General features: G+C 37.4%; 1 protein-coding gene and 1 long non-coding RNA gene across 6 annotated transcripts in view; one reads left to right on the forward strand and one right to left on the reverse strand.

The window, feature by feature from the left end:
* FOXJ3 (forkhead box J3) overlaps positions 1-27,452 on the forward strand; it is a 151,124-nt gene that overhangs the window by 32,671 nt on the left and 91,001 nt on the right. For all 4 annotated transcript variants that reach the window (XM_058717817.1, XM_058717818.1, XM_058717815.1 and 1 more), the window contains exon 3: positions 17,741-18,065. In XM_058717817.1, coding sequence (XP_058573800.1) covers positions 17,741-18,065 — 325 coding nt within the window. The remainder of the gene's footprint in view (positions 1-17,740; positions 18,066-27,452) is intronic.
* The window catches only part of LOC131504907 (uncharacterized), a 44,047-nt gene that overhangs the window by 2,112 nt on the left and 14,483 nt on the right, over positions 1-27,452 (reverse strand). For both annotated transcript variants that reach the window (XR_009258180.1, XR_009258181.1), the window contains exons 4-5: positions 10,566-12,190; positions 8,535-8,616 (exon numbers count right to left, since the gene is read on the reverse strand). This is a non-coding gene — a long non-coding RNA (uncharacterized LOC131504907). The remainder of the gene's footprint in view (positions 1-8,534; positions 8,617-10,565; positions 12,191-27,452) is intronic.

Below are 27,452 nucleotides of genomic sequence, written 5' to 3' on the forward strand. Positions count from 1 at the left end.
CTGAAATTGCAAGATTTTAGAAGTCTACATCGACCATTTGCACAATATTAAAGAAGAAATAAGGGGGCTAGATGCAGCAAAATATCAAAGCAATGGCCACGTGTTCTGGAAGATGTAGAGAAGTTACTTTTGGTTTGGATAAATGAGAAGCAAGTAGCAGGTGATACCATGAGAGAGAATTTCATCTGCAGTAAGGCAAAGGCCTTGTACACCAGCCTTGTAAGTAAACCACCATGTACGTCAACAGAAAAGGAACAAGGCTTCAAGGCAAGCAGGGGATGGTTTGATAACTGTAAGAGGAGAAATGGCATCCAAAGTGTTGTGAGGCACAGAGAGCCTGTGAATTTGGACACTAAGGCAGCTGAGGTGTTCACTACTGAGTTCCAGAAGCTCATGGTTTCTGAGTGATACTGGCTGGAGTAAGTTTTTAACTGCGAGGTGACAGTTTTTTTGGAAAAAGATGCCAAAGAGGGCCTACTTTACAGAAGGAGAGAATACAATACCCCATCACAAGCCCATGAAAGACTGTCTCACTCTCTTGTGCTAATGCAAGCGGTAATTTAAAAGTCAAGCCCTTGCTCATCTATCATTCTGAGAATCCACAAGCCTTCAAGAAATGCAAGGTGCAGAAGAGCCAGCTAAATGTTATATTGAGGTCCAACAGTAAGACTTGGGTCACTCGTATCTTGTTCATTGAGTGGATCAACAAGGTCTTTGGTCCTGCAGTGAAGAAACACCTTTTAGAAAAGGTGCCACTTGAAGCCTTGCTGGTTATGGATAATGCTCCTGCTCATCCTCCAGGCTTTGAGGATGACTTACTGGAGGAATTCGAGTTCATTAAAGTCAAGTTCTTTCTTCCCAGCACCACTCCAGTCCTCCAGTCCTTCTAACTTTAAAAAGCTTTACACCAAAGCACTATTTCACTGATGCTTCAAGGTGACCTAAGGAACAAACCTTACCCTCCGAGAGTTTGGAAAAATAATTTCTACATTGTGAACTGTCTCAAGGTCCTCAGTAAAGCCTAGGATGGGATCAGCAAGAGAACCCTCAGTTCTTCTTGGAGAAAACTGTGGCCTGATTGCATTCTTGGACATGACTTAGAGGGGCTTACTCATGGATAGGAGCTGCCAGTTGTCAATGAAATTATATTCTTAGGGAAGACCATGGGACTGGAAGTGAATGAAGACGATATTCAAGAGCTGGTGGAGGGGGGTGCCTGGGTGGCTCATCGGTTAAGTGTCCGACTCAATTTTAGCTAAGGTCATGATCTCATGCTTCATGAGTTAAGCCCTCTGCCAGGCCCTGTGTTGGCAGTGTGCAACCTGCTTGGGATCCTCTCTTCTCCCTCTCTTCTTTCTGCTCTCTCCCCCGCTTGTGTTCTTTCTCTCTCTCAAAAATAAATATTAAAAAGAAAAAAAAGGAGTTGGAGAGGAACATGGCCAGGAGCTGACAAACTGACGGATCTGTATCATGAGCAACAGCAAGAGGTTATCGACGAGATCTCATCTGCAGAGGAGGAGAAAAAGGCAGAGGAATCCCTCACTTCAAATGAGATTAGGGAGATGTGTAAAATGTGGGAAACAGTTCAAAATCTTGTAGAAAAGCACCACCCGAATAAGGTTTTAGCAGTGTGAGAAATGAGTCTGTTTAAAGACAATGCAATGTCGCATTTCCGTGAAATCCTCAAAAGGAAATAAAAGTGTCATTGGATAGTTCCTTTAAAAGTTGCATGGAAAGAAAAAGATTCCATTGAACCAATAGGTAGCAGTGATTTTGTTAGTGCTAGTGAAAGTCGTCCTGCACAATAATCCTCCTCTCTTGTTTCCCTCACACCAGCCACAAAGGTTTTCAAAGGTAAGTGCAGGTTAATTTGTTTAGCTTTCTTTATATTTTGTATTTTATTTTTTTATATTATATTACAGTATTGTAATCGTTTTTATATGAATATTTTTGGGTTGTAGAACAAATCATCCTAGTTTCCATTATTTCTTAAGGAGAAATTTGCTTTGATGTACAAGTGCTTTGGATTACAAGCATGTTTCTGGAACGAATTGTGCTCACAAACCAAGGTTTTACGGTATATATATTTAAAACAGCTTTATTGAGATACAGTATGATTTGATAAGCTTGCCCCCCCCCCCCCATAAAATTATTACCACAACATAACCATCACTCCCAAGTCCCTGTATGGTTCTTGTCACTTTTTGCAAGATAGCAACTGATCTGCATTTCTGTCCCTATACGTATATTTGCATTTTCTCAAGTTGTATAGAAATGGAACTGTATAGTATATATTTTTTTATTTGTCATCTTCTTTAATTTAGCATAATTACCTTGAGATTCACCTGTGTCTCTGCATGCATCAATAGTTCATACCTTTTTGTTCCATTGGATATGTGTACAACATTTACCTGTTGATGTATATTTGGATTGTTTTCCAGCTTTAGCTATTACAAATAAAAATGCTGTGAACATTTATATGTGTGTCTTTGGGACATATTATCTATTTTGGGTAAATACCTGGGAATTAAATGACTGGATCACATGGTAGGTTTATGTTTAAGAAACTGTCATACTGGTTTTGAAAGTATTGTACCATTTTACATTCTCACCAGCAGTGTGTGAGAATTCCAGTTGCTCCATATCTTTGGCAACACTTGGTATGGTCAGTCTTTTAATTTTAGCCATTCTAATAGGTATGTAGTGATAATTAGTGTAGTTTTAATTTGCGATTCCTTAATGATTAATGATGTTGAGCATCTTTTCATGTGCTTCTTCTTTACCATCTTATATCTTCTTTGTTGAAGTATCTGTTCAGATCTTCTGCCCTCCCACCTCCCTCCCTTTATCTCATCTCTTCTCTTCTCTTCTCTTCTCTTCTCTTCTCTTCTCTTCTCTTCTCTCTTTTTCATTTTTTCTTTTTCCTTTCTTTTCTCTTTTTCATCTTTTCTTTCAGTAGACTTTATTGAAGTCATTGCCTCTGTACTGAGGCAGAAGATCGTGTCTACATAAGCACAAGTCATAACATTTCACAACTTCTAAAACGAATGTCAACCATTACAGCAATCATGCATATGCCGATAATCACATTTTAGAAGCATTTCAACCATTTCTAAAGAAATGCTTATAACATTGTTATATATAGAACTACTTTCAATGAACTGCAAAACACTGCTCGACTTTTCCCGTAGGAGCTAAACTGTCAACACAAAAGGGAGACATAAATATTTAAATCTTTTGCCCATTAAAAAAAAAATTGGGTGTTCTTTATTATTACTAAGTTTTGAGAATACAGAGGACTTGAGATACAAGTCCTTCTTAAGATACATGCTTTGTATTTTGTTCCAGGCCGTGGCTTGTCTTTTCATTCTCCTAACGGTGTCTTTTGAAGAACAGAAATTTTTAATTTTGATATAGTTCAACTTACCAGTTTTCTTCTATGAATTGTGATTTTTTTTCATGTCTTATCTGGGAGATATTTGCTTAACCAAATGTTACAAAGATTTTCTCTCATGATTTTTTCTAGAAGTTTTATAGTTTTAGCTTTTACACTTCTGTAATTCAGTTTATAGGTTTTTGTTTATGATATGAGATAAGGGCCATTGCATGTTTTTTCATACAGATAGATAACCAGTTGTTACAGCATCATTTTTTGAAGTTTTTCCTTTCCTAACTTGTCTTGGCACTTTAATCAAAAATCAGTTGGCCAGGAAACAAGTAAGTGAAAGGGATTAAGAGGTAGAGAATACCAGTTATAAAATAAATGAATCATGGAGATGAAAAGTACAGTATAGGAAATATAGTCCATAATACTGTAATAATGTTAATATTGGTGATTATACTTGGTGAGCATTGAGTAACATACAGAATTGTTGAATCACTATGTCGTCCACCTGAAACTATTATAACATTGTATGTCAGCTATACTTCAGTAATGATAATAATAAATCAATTGACCATATAGGTGTGGGTCTATTTTTGGACCCTGTTCTGTTGATTTATATATCTATCCTTTCACTGAGACCATTTGTCTTGATTATTGTAGTTTGTGTGTATGTTTTAATTATTGCAGTTTTACAGTAAGTCTTGAAATCTGGTAGTTTTAAGTACTCTGTTGAGAAAAGAACCTGATAACCCAGTATCTGCTTAGTGGTGGGTTAAAAGGGTAAAGAAAAACTTTCATATTTATAAATTGCCAAATAAATTTTTAGAAGATGGTAAAGAACTGTGGTTTTTTTGAGCACATGGAAGTAGTTTATGGAAGTAGTTTATTCCATTAAGAAAAGATTGTGATGATTTATGGAAGAAATTGCCATGCTTGATGAAAAGAAAAAGGATAAAGTCTGTGTTAAAGACCGCAAAGCTGAGAAACTTTGAAGTGATGATGATAGGAAACAAAAAACAAAAACAGAAATGTAAGGTCTTTAGGAGCTAATAGTAGAATAAGCAAGGTAAGTCTCTAGGCAGAGAGATTCCCCTAGAGTCTAATAAAGTTTGAGCTGCAGTATCTTTTTATAGATTACTAGTAAACATTTTACCCTAAACAGCACTGGGATGTCTGTGGAAGTTAATCCTCTTCAGACCATCTCACGCCATGGAATGATAATCAGTATTGATGTATTATGTGCACTGATAATGTTTGATTGATGTGATCTTACAATAGAAGGTCTGTATTTAGATTTTAATAGTTTGATCAGTTGACTCATGGTGAAATTCCCTTAGATTCTAGCTTAACTCATTCTCACTTATTTTTCTGAATTACCTCAACGAATATGCCTTTGACTGGTATAGTTCTGTAATTTTCTTCTTCATTGATTATTGTTTAAAACTTTTTTTTAATGTTTATTTATTTTTGAGACAGAGACAGAGCATGAGCGGGGGAGGGGCAGAGAGAGAGGGAGACGCAGAATCCGAAGCAGGCTCCAGGCTCTGAGCTGTCAGCACAGAGCCCGACGCGGGGCTTGAACTCATCAACCGTGAGATTATGACCTGAGCCGAAGTCAGACACTCAACTGACTGAGCCACCCAGGTGCCTCATTGATTGTTTTAAAGTTTAGAATTGGGTGTCCTCTTCACGCAGATCCCTCCCTCTCTACTCTTTAAAATTTTTGGTCCATTTCTTATGAAAACTGAAGTCTGTTGTGTAAGACTCAGTCTGATTTTTCTTTTAACCTAGCCATACTTGAAGTTATAACCAGGAGTCTAAAAGTAGACATTAGAAGAATACATTTATGATACTCTGAGAACATCTCTAATTCAAGTAGTCTATACTTATTACAGACATTTCCTACTGTTAAACAGCTGTATGTCAGATTGCTTATTTAAGACTTACAGGAAATTTTGAGGTTGATTTTTGGCCTTTTCAAGTTTTGTGCATCTCATGAAAGGCCTGATGTTACCTACCTGTTGTGGCCAGGGAAACGTAAGTGATACTGGACGTTTTTAAAAATCCACAACATGGATGAAAGGCCTGATGTTCCCTACCTGTTGTGGCCAGGCAAACTTAAATGATACTAAACATTTTAAAAAATACACAACGTGGAACTGAATTCAACTAAATTTGTTGTATGCTGTGCACTACAGAGACTTCACTGACCAAGGGGAAAACAAGCAAGGTGTCTTTTTCTTTTTTAAAGGTTTCTAATAGTTGTCATTTGTTGAATGTCTGCTGTGTGCCAGGCGTTGTGTGTTAGTGTGTTCCACATATTTTTTGTGGTTTACAACTCAAAGCAAGTCTGTGAGGCTTACAGGTTTGTTTGACTTGTTCGAGGATGCAGTTAATAAGTGGAAGAGTGAAAATTCAAGCTTTTTGAGTAACTTGAAAGCTCTTTTTTCATTACATTGTAATATATTAGAAACTGATCTTTAGTCTTTAAGTTAATAAGTTATTATAACATGGTTCTTAAATTGTTTGGTCTCTCAAAAATTATTTAGTATCCACAAAGCTTTTGTTTGTGTGTTTTATCTATCAAATTTTATTATGTTAGGAATTAAAACTAAGAAAAAATTAAAACATTTGTTAATTTACAAAGATACAACAGTAAGCCCATGATAACGTGCTTTAAGAAACATTAAGTGTATTTTGCAAAACAAAAAAAAGTAAGAAGTTTGGCATTGGTTTTACATTTTTGCAAATTTTAAAAACTGGTTTAATAGAGATAGCTGGATTCTCATCTCTGCTTCTGCATTCAGTCTGATGTGATATCACCCATCACATAGCATTTGAAAAGCTCATCAGAGGACGAGAATGAAAAAGGCAGGTAACATCTTATAATGAAAATTGTTTTGACCTTTCAGATTCCCTGAAAGGGTGTCTGTATCACACTTTGAGGACCAGCTGAATCATAGACCTCACGTGTAAAAGTTCAGGCTGTTTCTTCAGCATTTTCTGTGCATCATACTTAACACTAAATGATAAGATGGGATTAGCTTCCCAATGTTAGCCCTCTGCCAGCACTAATGCCAAACTACTTGTGTAATGTTGTATGGTAGGTTGAAGCAGTATGGTTGTAGAGAGGTCAGGATAAATGTACACTTAAGACAGGATGAGCCAGTGAATACGTGTTATTCAGAGGACTTTTACTGTATGTACATTTTATATATGTGTTTTAAACTAAGTGTAAGGACTATTAATAGCAGATTCTGTCTGGATTTTTAAAAAACAGCTGCAAAGATGGCTTTGGGGGTTCTTGTGTTAAAGGGATTAGTGCTCATCAGTCTGTCGGACTACTCAGATTCCAGTAAGTAAGTGAGATTTAAATGCAAAATATAGTATTTACTCAATGACAGAATGTAGTTGAGTGGTTAATGTCCAAAAATACTTATTTTTCCTTCCTACATTGTAGAGCAGAAGATACCTAAGATGAGAGTTACACATATAGCATGAAAATATTTTTTAATGTTTATTTATTTTTGAGAGAGACTGAGCACGAATGGGAGAGGCACAGAGAGAGAGAGAGAGAGAGAGAGAGAGAGAGAGAGAGATACACGGAATCTGAAGCAGGCTCCAGGCTCTGAGCTGTCAGCACAGAGCCTGATGCGGGGCTTGAACTCAAGAACTATGATATCATGACCTGAGCTGAAGTCGGATACTTAACCTACTGAGCTACCCAGGTGCCCCTAAAAATATCTTTTGATTGCATGATCCCTAAGTTTGTACACTGAGTGGAGCTAGAACTATGAGTATAGCTTGTATAAATTTAAAATACAGTTTTATGAATTTAAGATTCTATTTGGAGTAATTTGGAGATAATTTAAAGAAGGGCAGTAAGTATATTAGGGCTTCAAATTCCGGTCCTGTTGGAGAAGTTCTGGACTTGAAACTTACAGGAAAAGGAACACAAGATGTGTTAATACTGTAAAATATGTGAAGCATCATCATGAATAGAACTCTGACCAGTTCTAATTTTCCAAGAGAGAATGTAAAGAAATTTTCTTCTGTGTAGCAAGGGAGATACAGATTAACCTGTTAAAACTTTTAATTTTTTTTTTCATTTTCTTTTTATATATATTTTTTAATTTGAAAGAACATGAGCAAGGGAGGCAGTGTGGGAGAGAGAGAATCCCAAGCAGGCTCCATGCTCAGCACGGAGCCTGATGCAGGGCTTGATCCCATGAGCCTAGGATCATGACCTGAGTCAAAATCAGGAGTTGGATGCTCAGCTGAGTGAGCCACCCAGGCACCCCAAAACTTTTAATTTTTTAAATATTTATTTTTATTTAGTGTTAATTTAAATGTTTTATTTATTTGTGTGTGTGAGAGAGAGAACACACACACAAAAGGGGAAGGGGGGTGGAGGGGGTGGGGGACAGAGGATCCGAAGTGGGCTCTGAGCCTGATGCAGGGCTCAAACTCATGAACAGTGAGATCATGACCTAGCTGAAGTTGGACAAGTCAACTGACTGAGCTACCCAGGTGCCCCTGTTTATTTATTTTTAAGTAATTTCTGTGCCCAACATGGGGCTTGAACTCATGACCCCAAGATGAAGAGTTGCATGCTCTACCACCTGAGCCATAGGTGCCCTTGGCTAGTTTAAACTTAAAAAACAAAAACAAAAACAAACCCCAAAACGAACCACCTCCCCCCCCCCCCCCCCCCAACACCATGAGTTATATACCTTAAGACAGGTATATAATTGAGTAAATTGTGAACTTTTCTTCCCTTGGAGATCTTAATATTGTTGGTCTCCAAGATGAGTAATACCAGGACTTAAAAAAAAAAATGATCCAATGAAGTTCTTTTTCATCTCTGATTTTATGATAAATACTCTGAAATCACATTAGTTTTTACAAATGGTGGTTGTCTCACTACTAAATCCCCCAGAATTTTGCGTTAGTGAATATTCTTGGAATTTTAGGGGGAAAGAGAAGTTGAGAAAGTCAAGAGTTTTGGATAGTTCACTGTGTATTGGATTCCCTCTCCTCAATTATGATTCCTTCACCTGTATTTACACTTGAAACCACTGAGGATTTTTCAGTTTATCTTTTAAAAAGGCCATAAACTTAGAAAGTTTAAAGCTTCAGTTATTCATACCTTAGTGGAGATTAGTTTGATGCTGTCCATTTTTCTCCTAAATGGAGCAGAGATCACTGTTTTGAAAAGATGGGAGTTTTTACTAGAAAAGAAGAACAAGTAATTAATTTTGGAGTTTATAACACCAACCTTGGGGACCAGTATTAGAGACTTAGGACATATGAGATGGGAGATCCAAGGTATAGAAGGTAGTTAGAAGTATGCCATATATAAACTATATTGAAATTTTGTCAGGAACAAGCTGGTCCTGCACCAGGAAAATGGTAAATCTTATTTCTTTTTTTTTTTTTTTTTCCCTGGGTAACTCCTTTTTCTCTCTGCTGCAGGATGTCCAACTGGGGCTTTTATACTCTAAGAACTGTCGACCTAGAATTCCTTTATGGAATAAGTAGGATTTTGTGGGCTGCTGCAGAAGTCATCTTATCACCTTATTTTATGAGGAAAAGTATGTTCTCAATTCTCATATACAGTCTACAAACAAAAATTTTAAATGTAATCCTTTCTGGGTCACTTTAGTGTATGAATGAGGGGCTCATTTCCATTGAGGTTGCTAAATGATTGTTGTGTCATTTAGGGCATGTAAGTCTAAAACCACTAAGAGTGATAACCATTTAAAATTTAGAAAATTCTGGAGCACCTGGCTAGCTTAGTTAGTGTGACTCTTGATCTGGGGTCTTGAGTTTGAGTCCCATGTTGGGTGTAGAGATTAAAATAAAATAAAATCTAAAAAAAAAATTAAAATTTAGAAAATCCTGAAGAGTATGAATTTGATCATAAAAATCGAGTGTGGACATTTATTGAGTGCTTATTGACTATAAGTTAGAAACTATTCTTTTTTAAGTTTATATATTTTGAGAGAAAATGAGAGCAGGAGAGGGGCAGAGAGAGAGAGAGAGAGGGAGAGAGAGAATCCCAGGCAGGCTCTGCAACAGTTAGCACAGAGCCCACCGTGAGGCTCTGAGCCACCCACGTGCCCCTCTTTGAAACTATTCTTCGTGCTTTGTGTGTGTTAACTCATTTAATCCTCACAGCAATACTTTGGGTTTGGTACTATTTTTATCCTCATCTTACAGATGAGGAAACTGAGGCATAAAGAGGTTAATTTACTTGTGTAAGGTCACATAGCTGAAAGTGGGAGAGTTAGGAATCTAATCCAGGCAGACTTGCTCAAGAACCTGTGTTCTTAATCACTAAGTCTTATCTTTTCCACTTTGCTGAAATTAACTAAGAGTAGAAACTTTGATTTTGCTGGTATATGAAAACTAAAGTAACACCAGCTACTTTTGCTTGGAAATAAATTATTTCATTTGTAAGTTAAAATTTAATTTTATGTCAGGGAGTCTGGGTGGCTCAGTCGGTTAAGCATCTGACTCTTAATTTCGGCTCAGGTCATGATCTCATGGTTTGCTGTGCTGGCATATGGAGCCTGCTTGAGATTCTCTCTCCCCCAGTGCCCCCTCCGTCCCCCGACTCTCTTGTGCTTGCTCTCTCTCAAAATAAATAAATAAACTTAAAAAAATTAATTTCATGTCATATGGTTATAGAATGTAAAGTCAATTTATATTAGATTATTTTATTTTTTTTTTAGGTTTCCACTACAAATCTGCCCCTGTGAGTACATAAATATTCATATGTACTCTTCCTCCTGTATCTTGAACTTACTTGCTCTTTTCCCAAGGGAGACAACCCAGCGTTTCATCCAGTTACTATAATTAGCTCAAGATCCAAGCTCTATAGCTGCAGTCTCTTTCATTAGATCCTGGTGTGGGTTCTTGTGGTTCAAAGATCTATAAACCAAAGATGAGTTGTCTGTATTCTACCTAATACATAGTTGTGGAGAAGGAGTAAGGATAACAGCAATAAAAACTTATTCAGAAAAGAGGATTAACAGGTAACACTCAACAGTCATTAATGCATTATAAAATCTTACTGGGTAAGAATAACAGTGACTCCCTAACAGTGTAATAAATTTCTTGATTTTGCTCTTTGATAGGGCCTCTATTGTCCCCTGTGCCCTATGAAAGATCCTACCTTGTCCATTATCTTCCATGGCCACATCTGAGATGGATATTATTGAAGATGCCCTTTCTGGGAAATGTGCAGCTTTTATAGCTCACTTCTTATTGATGGGCTTGGGTATTATTTTGGAAACATAAGAGCTTTTGTGTCTAGTCTCTTTCTCTCCCCCTACCCTCCATACAGTTATTTTAAAATACTTCGTAGGCTTTTTGCCGTTTTGATCTAAAGTATCTGCCAAGACAGTTTTTCAGTGTGAAGACTGTGGCCTTTGTGCTCCATTTACCCCAGGAATTTCCAATCTTGTTTTGGTGCTATGGAACCCCTTTAACAGTCTGGTGAAACCTGTGGATCTGTTTCAGAATAATGTCTCAAAATTCACAAAATAAAATACTTAGGATTACACAGGAAACTGATTCTGTTGAAATATGGTTGGCAAAATATTAACTTGAAAACGTCATAATATCTGTGCTTTTAACACTTGAAATAAAAGATCTAGTGGCAAGTCTAATACAGTAGCGTAATTTTAAAGTAGTTGACTTTAATAGTTGAGATTCTGCAACATTTGCATGTGATAGGAATATATTTGTTATTTTTATTGGTGGCAGAAGTCACAAGTACTGTTAATGCTACTATGATTTGTTGTCTGACTTCATAATTCAAGGGGATGCTAAATTTCAGTCACAAGTTAGTGGAAATGAAGAGTATTTTTCCCCCGTTCAAGTTCATTGACCTCTTCTGGGTTCTGAAGAAATGATGGTTCTGATGAGGCCATTTGAAACAGTGGTGGAAATCGTGGGTGGAAAGACAACACCCTTACATCATTGCTTTTGTGTGGCAAGGCACCAGTCTTCTCTATTGCCAAGGCTGCAGTTTTGCAGCTACCATTCAATTACTTCACTTTGCTTCTTCAGAAACAGTTGGTGTTTTTTCAGCTATGCAAAGCTTTAAATTATGGGAGTGTTAGTTTAAATTGCAGGCCATAGGGAGTTACCTCCCTTAGCAAATCTGCATTTTCTCCACCTCTGCTTGCAACTCTAATCGAAGTTTATTTTATTTCTCTTACAACTTTGTTCTAAGTGACCGGAGGGAGCCAGCACATGCCAGCATTCTAAAATTTTCCTGTATTTCTCTCCTTGCTCTAGCTTCATTTGGTATATGGTTTGCTTTCTAACTTCTGTAGATGACCAAATTTGACCAAATCCTTTTCATTCTTTAATAAGGTCACTAGCTTTCCAGCCTGCATTATCAGAGTTATTGTTTGCCTCATCAACTCCTGCTTTAAGAGTATCTTATTTTAGGTTCTATTATTTGTATCACCCCACTTCATGTCCCAAATTTCATGTTTGTTAATAATTGAATTCATCTGCTGATAGATATCTTTTTGTAGTAGTTTCACACAGAAGAAGTCTGGAAGGTAGGCAGTTCAGGGCTCAGATGGCAGCTTCACAATTGCTTCACAAAAAAATCAAGGACCCAGATTTCTTCTCTCTGCTCTCATATCCTCAGTGTGTCGCTTCCATTTTCAAAGATCACCTTGTGATCCAAGCTGACTTCTGGAGCAATAGCTACTGTGTCCACATTTCAGAGAGGAGGAACGGTAAGAGGTACAATGCCATCCAGAATGAAAGGTTGTATTCCTAAGGAAGAAGGTAAAAACAGATGTTGGGTGGCGGTTAGTAGTTTTCTGCCATAGACCTTGCTTCCGGTTGTCTTAGGTGCTAAGATGCTGTAACAGGAGTTATATATTTAAAAAAATATATACATATACATATACATACCTTGAAATGCCTGTGACTAGAAGTACTCCTGCGGTTATTACAAGGATTTCTTTTGAATTTTCACTTGCTCAGTTTTTCTTATGAGTAAATCTTTGTTACGATTTTTCTTAAGTCTTTTAAGATGAAATGCCAAATGCTGGGAAGAGTGCAAGGATTCAGGAATATCTAGATCACGACATCATTATCCTCATTGTTCTTATTTTATTTTCCTTGGTGTTTTCTTCTTACCTTTATTTAGGAAGCCAGCAATATCTCTACCCACTTCCCCCCTTTTTAATACTGTTGAAAACTTGAAAACTTACCTGAGTAATCCTTGGTTACTTCTTGGGAGTTAGGGAAGTTGCAGAGGGAGGCCAAGCAATGTGCTAAAGTAGCTAGCAAGCGTATTTGGTATCGTATCAGTGGCGGTGTTTCATAAAGTGGGATTAGAACCCTCTCCTCTCCTCCCATTTCATGACTTAATGTTGAGTTGTCATATCTTTAAAAAACTGTTTTTTAAATCTTTATTATTTTTGAGAGAGAAAGAGAGACAGTGCAAGCGGGGGTGGGGCAGAGAGAGAGAGGGAGACACAATGTGGAGCAGGCTCCAGGATCTGAGCTGTCAGCACAGAGTCCAATGCGGGACTCCAACTCCAGAACTGCAAGATCATGAGCTGAAGTCCAGTGCTTAACCGACTGAGCCACCCAGGCAACCCTGAGTTGTTGTATGTTGATGCTGTTTTACATTTTCATTTTATGCAGAAAAGATTTCTTATGGAACTTTTTTTAAGTAATAAATATCATAGATTGAAAAATTTCAGACGTGAGTTTTCATGCCCTGCTTTCTCCCATAAGTAACACTATCTTTTTGTCTTTGCTTCCATCTCCCCATTTTTCCCTGCTCTTCTAAAACTGTCTCTGTTCCTGTGTAGTGCTACTTGTCAGTTTTGAGTCCTACTTTTTTTTTTTTCCAGTTCATAAAGGACTTCAATCTTGTGATATCCTTACCTGGTGCTATTGTGTCTTCCCCCCCTACCCCCCCACCCCCACCCCATCTCTTCCTTTTAGCTTGTAAAAGTGTATGGTCTCACTTGTTTGGGAAGAACCACACCCACACCTTCATTGGATAGTCACTATTTCAGTCATTTAACCATCTTTTATTGACCCTTTACCCGTTATGTTCCCAGGCTTTGGACAGAGAGAGAAAAGAAGAAAGTTTCTTCTTCCAAGGACCTCATGGTCTCTGGAGAGGTGGATAAAGATCATTATAATCTTGTATAAATCCTGGGATAGAGATATTTGTATTCTATGGGAGCAGGATCTAGTTTAATTTAGGAAATGGAAGATAAGAAGAATGGATTGACCAGGCTTTCTGGAGAGGGAGGTGTTTGGGCTGAGTCTTGAAGAAAAAGTAGAAGCCAGCTAGGCAGTAGTAGAAGGAAAAGACATTTCCAGAAACGAATGTTCTTCATGCAAGTACTGTGTTTTTTGGATAACATGTACCTGGCATGGTGTTAGGTAGCATCTGAAGTATTAGTTGTGTGGTTACTGTCCTCAATGTGAAGGTGGAGGAAGAGAGAGTGAGGGTAGAAAGCTTAAGCATATGATGCAGTTAAACATATGAAACAGCATGGTAAATACCAAATTGAGGTTATAGTTGCTCCAGGAATTTAGAAAAGAATTAAAAACTAAAGTACCTGTAGTTTAATAGGAGAAAGGAAACCACTGAAAGTCTTTGGGCATGATGACATGAAAACAGTGCTCAGAGATTTCTCTTAGAGGGTATGCTTGGACTCTGGAGGTGATTAGCAGAGAGGGGCGGTAAGAAATTAGAGTCTAGGAGGCCAGCTAGGAAGCTCTTGGAATGAGGTGAGGTAATGAGGGCCTGACATTTCTTTTTTTTTTTTTTTTAATTTGTTTTTCAACGTTTTTTATTTATTTTTGGGACAGAGAGAGACAGAGCATGAACGGGGGAGGGGCAGAGAGAGAGGGAGACACAGAATCGGAAACAGGCTCCAGGCTCCGAGCCATCAGCCCAGAGCCTGACGCGGGGCTCGAACTCACGGACCGCGAGATCGTGACCTGGCTGAAGTCGGACGCTTAACCGACTGCGCCACCCAGGCGCCCCAAGGGCCTGACATTTCTTAACCAGACTTCCATAACCAGATTCCTCAGAGCCTCCCGTGCTGTTGTTCTGTCACCATCTGTTCTTTTATACAAGTGGACTTCTGTCATCACCATTCCATTAAAAGGTTTCTTTCTAAAGTTACTGATGATCTGGCCAAATTTAATGGTCATTTTTTTGTGTGCTTTAGCGTTTAATGGAGGACCATGGCCACAGCCAGATGATGCATCAACAATGGAAGCAGTTTTTACCTTACTGCTAAGAATATATAAAATTTAATAAATTGCAAACAGAAGCCGCACTTTTTCAGAGTTTAAATTTGAGGGGCACCTGGGTAACTCGGTTGAGCATCCCGACTTCGGCTCTGGTCATGATCTTGCAGTTTGTGAGTTTGAGCCCCACATCGGGCTTGCTGCTCTCAGATCTTCTGTCCCTTTCTCTGTCCCTCCCCCACTCATGCTTTCTCTCTCAAGAATAAACGACATTATAATTTTTTTTTTAGTTTAAGATATTTTATAGTGTACTTCACGTTTGATTTAGCAGAACCATATGAAGATAAGTACAACAATGGAAAGATTCTTACTCATGGTGTTTTTGATGACTAGGAACCATTTTCTTTCTAATTTGTGTAGGTCTTAACTTTCTTCAAATCTTAGCCCAAGTTCGTTCTTCTCTACCTCTGAAGACTGTGGTCCATGTTGTCCTCTCCCTTTTTTGTACTATTAACTGCACCCAGAGCTCAGCCTTGCTTTCTTTTTCAATTCTTCCTTATGTTTGACCTTCCTAATTGGACTACAGTTTTCCAGAAATTTTATCATACTTCGTGTGTGTGTGTGTGTGTGTGTGTACACAAAATTTTACTCTAACGGTTTTGTACATGTGTAATTATAAATTCTTGTTAACTGTTGTAACATGTATTAAGTACCTACTGATTACATGTTTATATTACTGAGACTCAAACTTTCAGTGGCACTGGGGGAAGGAAGCAGAAATTAAAGATGGTTCTGAATGGGGTATCTGCAATATCAGTTATATTCCAATTTGGAATGTACATTTATAGTAACTTTGAATATATATGTGACTGGCTCCTTTGGGAATTTGAACAAAATAAAGCTACTCAGTGGAGCCTTAATTGAGGCAAATAGGATGACAGCATGGCATAATAATTGCCGGTGTTTATAAATGAAATGTGAATAATAATAACAGCAGCAACTACTATTAGCATCATCACCACCACCACCAGTAGCTAACATTTATTGAATACTTACTGTTTGCCAGTCACTGTTCTCAGTACTTCACATCAGGTGAGGTAGGTACTGTTACGCTCACTTTACAGATGAGGTATGGTAGCAAAGCTACTGGATTGAACATGAGGAGACCTGGGCTCTGGTTTTAGTTCTGTTAACTACCTTTGTGAATGGGGGCAAGTCTTTAACTTGAGATCTAGGGTACTTTGCCCACTCATTTGACAATCTGTGATGTCTGAGTTATCTTGTTGTCTTATTCCATAAGTTCCCGTAACCTATTTCATGCTGGGAAAAAAGCATTTCATATAATGCTGAGAGTATAGAGCAGGATGGTAAGGTTTTTGTTTTTGTTTTACATCTCTGAAGGTGCTGTGTAGAGGAATTTAAGGTTTAGATATCAGAGGAATGCGTAGAGTAGAGATGGAGGGAATTTGAGGAAATGAAAAAGGTAAAACGATGGTTCAAAATCTCTGAAGAGCAAGGTAATAGGACTCTACTACAGTGTAGATAGAATCCTCATGGCTGTTTTTTGATTTATAATTGTTGTTGCCTAATCTGGTTTACTTTATAGTGCATTGCCTTGCCAGATAATCCTAGAGTAATATTATTAACTAACACACGATGGATGTTTCTTCTGTGTAAATGCTACCACATTTAATTCTCAAAGTAGTATTTTAACTGTAGGAACTATTGTTTCATTTTACCAAAGAGAAAGCTGGAGTTTAGAGATATTAACATTTTCATTTCCCACAGCTAATAACTAGTGGAATCAGTACTTGAACTCTGATCTGACTTGAGAGGCTATGTTCTTTATCAATTCTCTATTGCTTCCCAGAAGTTCATATCCTAAGCACATATTCCATTTGGGATAAGGGCCTGTATTGGATTTTATTTACCACAAATTGTTTCTTTTGACTGAGGTACTTCAAGTTTCTTGTCCCCCCCCCCCCCCCATTATTTTGATATCACTTAGAAGTCTTTCATTAATTCTCTATTGTCAGGGTCATTATTCCTGTTTCTTTGATGGTATGGTAGAGAGGTTTGTATTCTCCGTTGAAAGTTAGCAATTCCAGTGTGAAGTGTCAGGCTTTGTTTCTATATTTTTATCTTCAATTCTTGGAGCAGCTTTCTCCCTTCTCCAGAATATGTGTCGACCTGGTAGATTTTTTCTTGTTTCTTTCTTTGGATGATAATGGCCTGCATTTTTTAGCCTTGGAGAGAAATGCATTATAGAATCCAGATCATTGGATGTTTGCATTAGCCTGTCCTGAGCTTTTAATGCTTCTTGCTATCCGTTTATATGATTTAATCTCTCCTATCCTATGCTCCCAGATCTTTAGTATTCTTAATCTTGTTCCTTGCCTTTGTTTTTTGTTTTGTTTTGCTTTTTTTAACTGCCTGGGTACTGCATATTCTCTTTTCTCTTGTTCATCAGTGTCCTTGAATTTGCATTCCTCTTTTCTATCAGCTCCCCCAGCTAGCTTGTCTACTTACTATTCTTGTGTATCCTGCTTGCTTTTCCTACCTCCCACCTGCTCAATTCTACCTTCTTTCCTCCTTGGAAATTCCTGTGCCTATTTCTCGGTTACTTCTCTGACCTCTACTTTGGGTATTCTTTTGTTTGTGTGACTTCCCTAAAATTTGTGTAAAAGAAATGCCAGATGTACAATCTTCAGTTTTTAAAGGGCCTGTGGTGTTGGTGAGTAAAGAGCTGGACTGCAGAGTTATTTTTCATACTGTGATCCTGTTGCCCTATTTAAAGTGACAGTCTTTTAGAAACATTGGCATTGGGATCACTTTGTGTGTATGTATTGTTCTGTATTTTAAACATTTTAAAACCAAATTGGTTGTGTTTTGGAGAGGAAAAAATTAAGAGACAAGATTGGAAATATTGATCCCTTAAATATTTGGTTTGGTCATTAACCTACTCAATCTTTTTCCTCCAGATTTAACTCAGGCTTTCCCTCACTTTGGAACTCCTAGATTTGTGAATATTGGATATTTTGAGAAGCAGGGGTTCTTTCCTTGATATTGACTAAGGAGTCTATTTACCTTCAGGATGACATCTGAACTGGAGAGCAGCCTAACATCTATGGACTGGTTACCACAGCTCACCATGAGAGCAGCCATCCAAAAATCTGATGCTACACAAAATGCACACGGAACAGGAATTTCCAAGAAGAATGCACTCCTTGACCCAAATACAACACTGGACCAGGAAGAAGTCCAACAGCACAAAGATGGGAAACCTCCATACAGTTATGCCAGCCTCATTACATTTGCAATTAATAGTTCACCCAAAAAGAAAATGACTCTAAGTGAGATTTACCAGTGGATTTGTGATAACTTCCCATATTATAGAGAGGCTGGCAGTGGTTGGAAGGTAAGGATTTTATTTAAATTATTATTTTTATGCTGTGAACAGTAACAATATTGGCTTCTATTAAAGATAAAGCTTTGTAGAGGCTTATATAATTAAAAAAATTCTGATTAGTAGTCATTTTTAGGATGTCAGAAAGGGAAATTAAATGTTTTTTTATTAAGTGAATAACTTTATTTTTGGTAGAGTATCAATTTGTTAGAGTTTTATTATGTTACAAGACTGACAGCATAAAGTAAGACCAGAAATAATGTAGCATTCACTGGAAAACAATACCTATGGTTCAGGTAAGTTGATAGTGAGTTTATGGCTTAAAAAAAAAAAAAAGTATTACAACTAGTATTGTTTTCATCATTTATGGTTTGTTTTTTTGTTTTTTTTTTTTTAAACTTTTTATCTTTATGAATCAGTTCTAGCAGTTTTTTGGTAGAATCTTTTGGGTTTTCCATATAGAGTATCATGTCATCTGCGAAGAGTGAAAGTTTGACCTCAACTTTTTATCTTGAAAGAATTTTAAATTTATGGAAGAGTTACATAAATAGTAGAAAGGGTTCCCATGTGTTCTTCATTCACTTGCTCTGTGTTAATAACCTATATAAACATAGTACAGTGATAAAAGCTGAGAAATTAATGTTAGTACAATACTTTTGACTAAATAGTACTGTTAACTTCCAAGGCTTCATTCAGATCAGTTTCTCTCCTAATGTCCATTTATATTACAGGATTCAATTCAGGATCTAATCCAGGATCCTGCATTATGTTTAGTTGTCATGTCTTCTTAGTCTCCTCTAATCTGTAACAGTTCTTTAGACTTGTCTTTTATGACCTTGATACTTTTCAAGTGTCCTTGTCAGGTATTTTGTGGAAATCTTTGGTAGAATGGTATTGGATGGTATGTTTTATAGTATGGATATGTCTGATGTTTTCACATGATTAGATTGAGGTAATGCATTTTGGGGAAGGATAATGCAGAGATGATGTGCCCTTCTCTGTATGTCATATCAAGAGGTACTTGCTGTTAGTATGTCTGTCTTATAACAAGGTAATGTTAACCTTGGTTCTTTGGTAAAGGTGATGTCTTTCAGGTTTCTGCATTAAATTACTATTACTTTGTAAGTTATAAAATGTTTTGGGGAGCTACTTAGAGGGCATACAAGTAAGTACCCTGTTTCTTAGGCTTTTGCTAATTTTAACATTCATTGGTAGATCATAACTATAGCAGTATATATTATTTTCTAGTGATTTTTTTCTTTTCGTTCATTCCTTCTCTATATTAATTGGGATTCTTCTTCTTTTTTTAATTTTTTAAAAAAATTTTTAACATGTATTCATTTTTGAAAACCAGAGATAGTGTGAATGGGGAAGGGACAGAGAGAGAGGGAGACACAGAATTTGAAGCAGGCTCTAGGCTCCAAGCTGTCAGCACAGAGCCCGATGCAGGGCTCGAACTCACGGACCACAAGATCATGACCTGAGCCAAAGTCGGCTGTTTAACTGACTGAGCCACCCAGGCTCTCCTTTTTAAAATTTTTTTAATGCTTATTTATTTTTTGAGAGAGAGACACAGAGTGTGAGTGGGGGGAGGGGCAGAGAGAGAGAGGGAGAGAGAGGGAGACACCGAATCCGAAGCGGGCTCCAGGCTCCGAGCTGTCAGCACAGAGCCTGATGCAGGGCTCGAGCTAACAAGCTGTGAGAATCATGACCCGAGCCAAAGTCAGATGCCCAACCAACTGAGCCACCCAGGCGCCCCTAATTGGGACTCTTCTGTATGGAAGATTTGTTCTTTATTCCCCTTTTATTTACTTAATCATTTATTTGTATAGTATCCACTCATGGGCATTTATTCTTTGTGCTGTCATTTGTTATTCAAATTGTTGCAGCTTTGGCCATCAGGGGTCTTGCAAGTTGGCTCCTGTGCCCTTTTGACATGGCCCTATTATTTTGTTTAGCACTTCTTAACTTCCTGGCACCACAAGATGTTCCAGGCTCATCTTGTATCATTCCTGTTTAGCCCTAAAATTAACCAGTTCTTTAAGAAGCCCTGGTTCCTCATCTGGGCTTTTTGATGGACCATCACATTGGTTTCCTACCTAATTTATATTCTGCAACAAATAATTCAACTTATTTTTGTGCCTGCACACGTTATGTTTATTTTCCTATATGGGAATTACCCAGTCGTATGTTGTGTATGTGTGTATGTGCATGTGGAAAAAAGGGAGTTTATAGAGCTTTAGATGGTAGTTACTCTTTTTTTTCCTTAAGCCTTCCTGTCTCAACACTTTTGTCTTTTTTGTTTGACTAGATTTATTAAAGGCATTTACTGATTTATGCATTGTCCTGTGTACCATGCTAGACAGTCAAGTGTCTCAAGTTCCTTCGCATGTATCTTTTTTTTTTTTTTTTGCCTATTCCAACCTACTAGCTGTCCCTGGAAATAAAAACTGTGATTTTTTTTTTTCTTGCTTTTGTTTGTCTCCTACGTGTCCTTAGACTTTCTCCCTTCTGCCTTTTTTTCTAGTTGGCATTATCCTATTTGTTCTTTTGGCTCATATGTTACCTCTCTCCTCCCTATAGAACTAATCTCTTGTGTTTCCATATGCTTGGTTAATGACAGTATCATAGATTTAGAGAATTTTGTTTAAATATCTTGTTTCATTAGTTTTTATTTCTGTACTCAAGTACTTAAATGATAGCTTCTTTTATTATTTTCTGTGTGTCAGGCACTACATGCCAAAGTGCCTTCTTACATCTTTGTCTTTTTAAGTCACACCATAGTATTAGGAAATAAGTACCGTTACTGTCCAAATTTGAAAAGTAAGGCAACTAAGGCTTAGAGAAGAAGTAACTTTATAGAGTTTCTCAGCTATAGAAGAGAGGAGCCAATATTTGGTACCAGACTTGGTAGATTTGGAGATACCAAATCTGATGCCTTAACCATTGTGCAGGGCCTCTAATTTTGCAAACAATGTATAAATGTTTATTGAATTTAATTTGCCAGGATGAACTGTCTCTTAACTGGCTGACTCGATATGAGAAGTGATTGTAAATCGTATAATTTGAATAAGAGTCTATTCTTACAGAATATTTCAGTGGAGGAAATACATAATAAAATTTGATCCATGAATCAAAAAGAAAAAAGTCATTCTAACCAAGTATAGTGATCTATCTAAGCTGTGTTTTCTGGCTTTACTACTAGGCACTACTATACAGTAGAGTCCTTTTATCAAGATTGAGGATGAGGGAAGGCTAGCAGATTTTGATAAACTTGTTTAGCATTGGAAAAACACAGTAGGTAGGGAGTAGAAATGCCCCAAATTTGAATAAGTGGCTTAGAAAGCCCACCAGAGATTCATGGGTCTATATCACTGGTTGTAAACTTATATACTTGCAGGGACCAGAGAGGTGACATAAATGAGCAAAGCAAAAAAGATGCCTGAGGAGTGCATGTCTAATGTGGAGCAGGCACTTGTGGTTTTTAGGGCATATGTCAGATCTTAACAATTTTTTCCCAGAAATCTGGATTTTGTGTGCAGTTTCCCAATTTCTAAATGTTGTTAGTTCTCGTTTTCTTAAATACTGTGCAGGCCAAACATGAGTCTGTTGAGTGAGTTCAGTTTATGGACTACAAATTTCCAATCACTATTCTAGATCATATCCTCTTGTTTTCAGCTAATTTAGTCTTTGATTCATTAAATTTGAAAAGGATTTATTTACATACTCTTATGAGAAGTATGTTGGGCTTTGGCAGTACTAAGAAACATAGCACAGGGCACTTAAGGAAGCTTATAATCTTTAATGGATAAGGGGGATATATATAAACAAGGAATTATGATGGTATGTAAACAGCTCTGTAATAGAGAGAGTGCTGTGCTACGATGAATTGACTAATTGGGCACACCTACTGTGTGTAAGCCATAATAATAACTACTGTATATGTGACTTAGCAAAAGAGTGTTAAATGAGGGGTGAAACTAATAAGTGCTGTGAAAATTTAGAAGAGCTTATAGGAAGTGTGATGAGGTTCTAAAGTGAGTGGCAAAAAGACTAAGTAAGTGTTATGAGAATACAGGAAGGGTGAATCAGTAGAAAAGTATTGAGGAAGTGTAATTCAGCTCTGTTTTGAAGAAGAGTAAGATTTAGGTTTTTTTGTTTGTTTTTTTAAATAAAAAACACTCTTAGGAAACAGTTGGTTACAGGGGTTCTTGGGAGGGACCAATAAGAATTGGGATGGAGCCAGAATGCAGAGATTCCATGAATATATGAGTGCCAAGCTGAAGAGCTTGGTCCAAATTTGGTAGTGAATAGTACATGGAGATCAGTTACATACTGCATTTACTTGTCTGACCTCAGCTTCAACTAAAGTGTAAGTCCACCTGAGAGTGCCAGATCCAGTCTGCTGAATTCCATGCTGCTGGCCAGCCCAAGTCATATTCTGAAACTGGTTTGAAGGTAACTGTTACAGTTTCAACTGGAAGATATAATTTAGATATAACGAGGAAAGAAGGAGGAACGGGAGAAATGGGAAGGTGGAGGATGATGTTGCTCTTAGAACCAAAGAGATTATCTGTTCTAGTCTCTTGCTTTAGGCAGACCTTTAATACTTCCAGAGATTGCCAGCTCATGATTATTCTTTAATTTTTTTATTTTTTAAAGTTATTTATTTATTTTGAGAGAGAAGACATGAGCAGGGAGGGAGAGAGAGAGAGAGAGAGAGAGAGAGAGAGAGAGAGAGAGAGAATCTCAAGCAGGCTCTGCATTGCCAGCGTAGAGCCTGACGCGGGGCTCAAACTCATGAACCGTGAGGTCATAACCTGAGCCCAAGTCAGATGCTTAACAGACTGAGCCATCCAGTCATCCCTCATGATTATTCTTTTAAAAAAGTCTTTTCCACCTAGTTTTAGGTGCTTAGAACTTGCCATGATTGCTTCTAATTTTATTTTTGTAAACACAGAAATAGTGTAAGTAAACATTGCAAATGGAGACAAATGGAAACTGGTTTATCTTCTCCTTTTCTCAGGTCCTATTTCTCTTTTCATATTTTACAGTTTGCTATCCTTAGATTTGTTTTGCATACTCCTACAGTGTGCTGCTCACTATTTCTTCTATCACCCAGAGGACAAATGTTGCCATGGTCATTTAAAAGAATTCAAATAAAATTTTAATATTTAAGTAAAATTCCTTTTCACCTATGCCAGAGTATTGAAGGGAGATTACAATATTAAAAATGACTCTTTGGGACACCTGGGTGGCTCAGTGGATTAAGTGTCCAACTTTGGCTCAGGTCATGATCTCGCGGTTTGTGAGTTTGAGCCCCGCGTCGGGCTCTGTGCTGACACCTCAGAGCCTGGAACCTGTTTCAGATTCTGTGTCTCCCTCTCTCTCTGCCCCCCGCCCCCCCATACTCTGTCTCTTTCTCTCTCTCAAAAATAAATAAACATTAAAAAAAAATAACTTTGAATATTCCAGAAGAATTTAAAAAACACTCTTTAGGTTTCTATAATGGAATAATTATGTAATCTGAACTAGAGGAAAAGGAATTAAAATTTTTGTGCTATTCACTTTACTAAAGAAAATTAGCCTATTAACTTACTGGAGTTTAGGGTACAGAAAGAAAAATACAAAAGAATGTTATATATATGTGGGGGTATATTGTGCTACTTTTTATGTGTGTGTGTGTGGGGGGGGGAGAAAAATACATATTTGCTTATTGTTACAAAAAGAAACTTAGGAATAATAAACTAGAAATGTAGTGAACATAGTTAACCATGGAGGTTGGATGGAACTCAGGTAGAAGGGATATAGACAAGAATAAGACTTCAAGTATATCTTTTTATTTAGTTCTAAGCCATGTAAGTGTTTTACACATCTAAAAAATATTACATATAATCAAACAGGATGGAAAAAGGAAACCTTGGAACTGAATATAAGCAGAAACAAATAAGCTGTATATCATATCAAATGGATAAAATAATCACACAAAAAATTCAAAAAACTTAAAGAGCATTCTGTTGTTTTCATGGGATACATACTAAGGTTGAAAAGAATTGCGAAGAAATTACGACCTTTACTTAATGGATTTGTCTAGTGGTTTTTCACTAGAGGCTGTCTCTACCTCCAGTAACCCCGAGAAAAGAAGTTGGGAAGTTGGGAACAATTCTGAAACTATTTTATGTGCATGGTAGGGTAGAAAAAATGCGTACATATATTGATGTTGTGGGGGAACCAAGGTTCTCACAGTGGGGGAAAAAAAGATACAGGTAGGAATGTGGTAGTTAATTTGAATTGGAGGTTCCCATTTAAACTCAAGTTTAAAGTAAAAATCACTTAGAATGTTTAAAAAAATTTTTTTTAATGTTTACTTTTGAGAGAGAGAGAGACAGATAGAGTGCAAGCAGGGGAGGGGCAGAGAGAGAGGGAGACACAGAATCTGAAGCAGTCTCCAGCCTCCCAGCTCTCAGCAGAGCCCCATGAGGGGCTTGAACTCGCAAACGTGAGATGTGACCTTAGGCAAAGTCGGACGCTTAACGAACTGAGCCACCCAGGCGCCCTGAATGTTTTTAAAATTTAGGGGCACCTGGGTGGCTCAGTTGGTTAAGTGTCCCACTCTTGATTTGGGCTCAGTTCATGATCTCATGGTTTGTCATTTGGAGCCCCACGTAGGGCTCTGTGCTGACAGCAGCCTGCTTAGGATTCCTCTCCCTCCCCCTTCGCCCTTCAAAATAAATAAACTTAAATTTTTTTTTTTTAAATGTTTTTAAATTTTAGATTCCTGGGTCACAACTCCAGAGATTTTGAATTAGTCATCTTGGATGGAGCCTAGGAATCTGCATTAAAATTCATCTTAATTCTAGTGCAGGTAGACAGTACTTTTGAGAAACCACACTTGGGGCTTGGATTTTCAAACGCAAGCAATATGCCTTGGTTAATTGTTTAACCTGGGCCATTTTTCTCCACATTAACTTAGACCATTTAAATTATATCTACCTCTCTACTCTCCCAACTTCTTTTCTTGTGATTATTAGAGGTAGGTTCTGCCCAGGTTGTATGAAATAATCTCTTTTTTTTTTAATTTTAAAAAATGTTTTATTTATTTTTGAGAGAGGGAGAGGGAGAGAGAGAGAGAATGAGTGGGGGAGGGGCAGAGAGAGAGGGAGACCTCAAATCCAAAGCAGGCTTCAGGCTCCAGCACAGAGCCCGATGTGGGGCTTGAACTCATGAACTGCGATATCAAACTGACTGAGCCACCAGGTCCCCCAGTAATCTCTTTTCTTAATTGTGTGTGTCTATATTCTTGTCTTGGCTTTGGTATCTTTCTGGGTATTTTTACTTTCTCAATATGCTTTTGGTATTGTTTTCAACAGATTTGGGATTACCATATGAAAAGCATTATATTCTAGGTTGTGAGTTGATAGACAAGGTTCCCACCCTTATGGAGCCTACTTACATTTTGGTATAGGATGCAGTATATAGGAAGAAGACATTAAATAATTACAAGTGTGATGAGAAATCCAGGGTGATAAGTTTATTATAATGAGAGCTAACCTGTCAAGAAAAGTCAGAAAGGACTTCCCTAAAGAACTAATGTTGGGACTCCTGGGTGACTCAGTTGATTAAGTGTCCAACTCTTGATCTCAGGGCCGTGAGTTCAAGCCCTGCATTGGGCCCCACACTGGGTGTGAAGCCTACTTAAAAAAAAAAAAAAAAAGAACTGATGTTTAAGTCAAGAATGAATTGAAAGTTGAGTAGAGTCATTTAAGTGAAGGGGATGGGGTAATACCAGGGACAGTCATCTTTGCAGGGGGAGCAACAAATGGAAAGCCTAGTAGTGAGAAAGAACATTGGAGAGGATGAGTATGGACAGCAAGGTAGGGAGGTGGGGTCAGATCATGAAGGGCCTTTGGAAGCTTTGTTAAGGATTTTGGATTTTATCCTAAGTGCAGTGGGAAGTCATGGAAAAGTTTTAAGTAATACTGAATTTACCTTATGAAGAGATAACTGCCTCAGGAAGGAGCATGGTGGAGATGGAATAAAGTAGGTAGATCAAAGGTAGACTTAATATCTGGTAACAGATTTGTTTTAGATGGTGAGGAAGAAGGAAGAGTTAAGGATGTTTCACAGCTTTCTGATTGGAGCTGTTATGTGAATAACTGCTTTTAACCTGAGAAGAGAAAACTGGAAGATCACACTGGGGATAAAGATCGAGTTTAATTTTAGACATTCCGAGTTTTAGGTGTTTCTGGAGATGTCCAGTAGATTGTTAAAAATATATGTTTGGAACTCAGGAAACAGGTGTAGTTTTGAGGTCTAGATAGATTGTCACAGATGGTCATTGAAGCCGTGACTGTAGATGATATTTTCGTAGGCAGCAAATGTAGAAATGAAAAAAGGACTTAGAGCAGAGCCTTGATGATTTCCAACATTTAAACTTTCTGTAGAGGAGGAAGCCTCAAGTAGAGATGTGTTCTTCCTCTTTGGCCATTTAGAAAAAACATGACCATCTTGATTTTTTTCCCCCCATGTTGAACTTCTAAGGTGGTTAGGTGAATGCCAGTTTATCTGATTAGTTCTTTTTTTCTTGTCTTCTTTTAGATTTGGACTATTTTTTATGATTCCATTTTATCTCTGCTATAATTTTATTATACCTTTTCCTAAATTTTGTTTTAGTGGCTGCTCTAGCTATTACCACATACATCTTTATCTTATCACAGCCTACCTTCAAGTATACCATTTTATGTATAGTGTAAGAACTTTATAAACCTTATATTTCTAATTCTTTTGACCCATCTTTTGTGCTCTCATTGTACATTTTACTTTCACATGTTATAAACCATGTAATTGTTACATTTTCTTTAGACAGTTACATTTTAAAGGTATTATAAATATGAAAAAGTGTTTTTATTTATTTTTTTAAGTTTATTTATTTTGAGAGAGAGGGAGCATGAGCAGGGGAGGGGCAGAGAGAGAGAAGGAGAGAGAGAATCCCAAGCAGGTTCCACACTGTCAGCACAGAGCCTGATGCGGGGCTCAAGCTCACAAACCATGAGATCATGACCTGATGCAAAACCAAGAAGGGGACATCTAACTTACTGAGCCACCCAGGCACCCAATAAGAAAAAGGGTTTTTTAAATTTACCTTCATTTTTACAGTTTCTGAAACTCTTTCTTTTTGAGATCTAAGTTTCTATTTGTTATCATACTTCTGCCTGAAGACTTCCTGATGATATTACCAGCCCCCTGGCACTATTCAAAATAGATTCTTACAGCTTTTTCTTGTCTGGAAGTCTTTATTTTGCCCTCATTTTTGAGGGATATTTTCACTGCATATGAATAGTTTTTCTTTTAGTATTTAAAGATGTTATTCTGTTGTCTTCTAACTTGCATAGTTTTTTT

This window comes from Neofelis nebulosa, chromosome 2, assembly GCF_028018385.1.
Source record: "Neofelis nebulosa isolate mNeoNeb1 chromosome 2, mNeoNeb1.pri, whole genome shotgun sequence".
Taxonomy (NCBI): domain Eukaryota; kingdom Metazoa; phylum Chordata; class Mammalia; order Carnivora; family Felidae; genus Neofelis; species Neofelis nebulosa.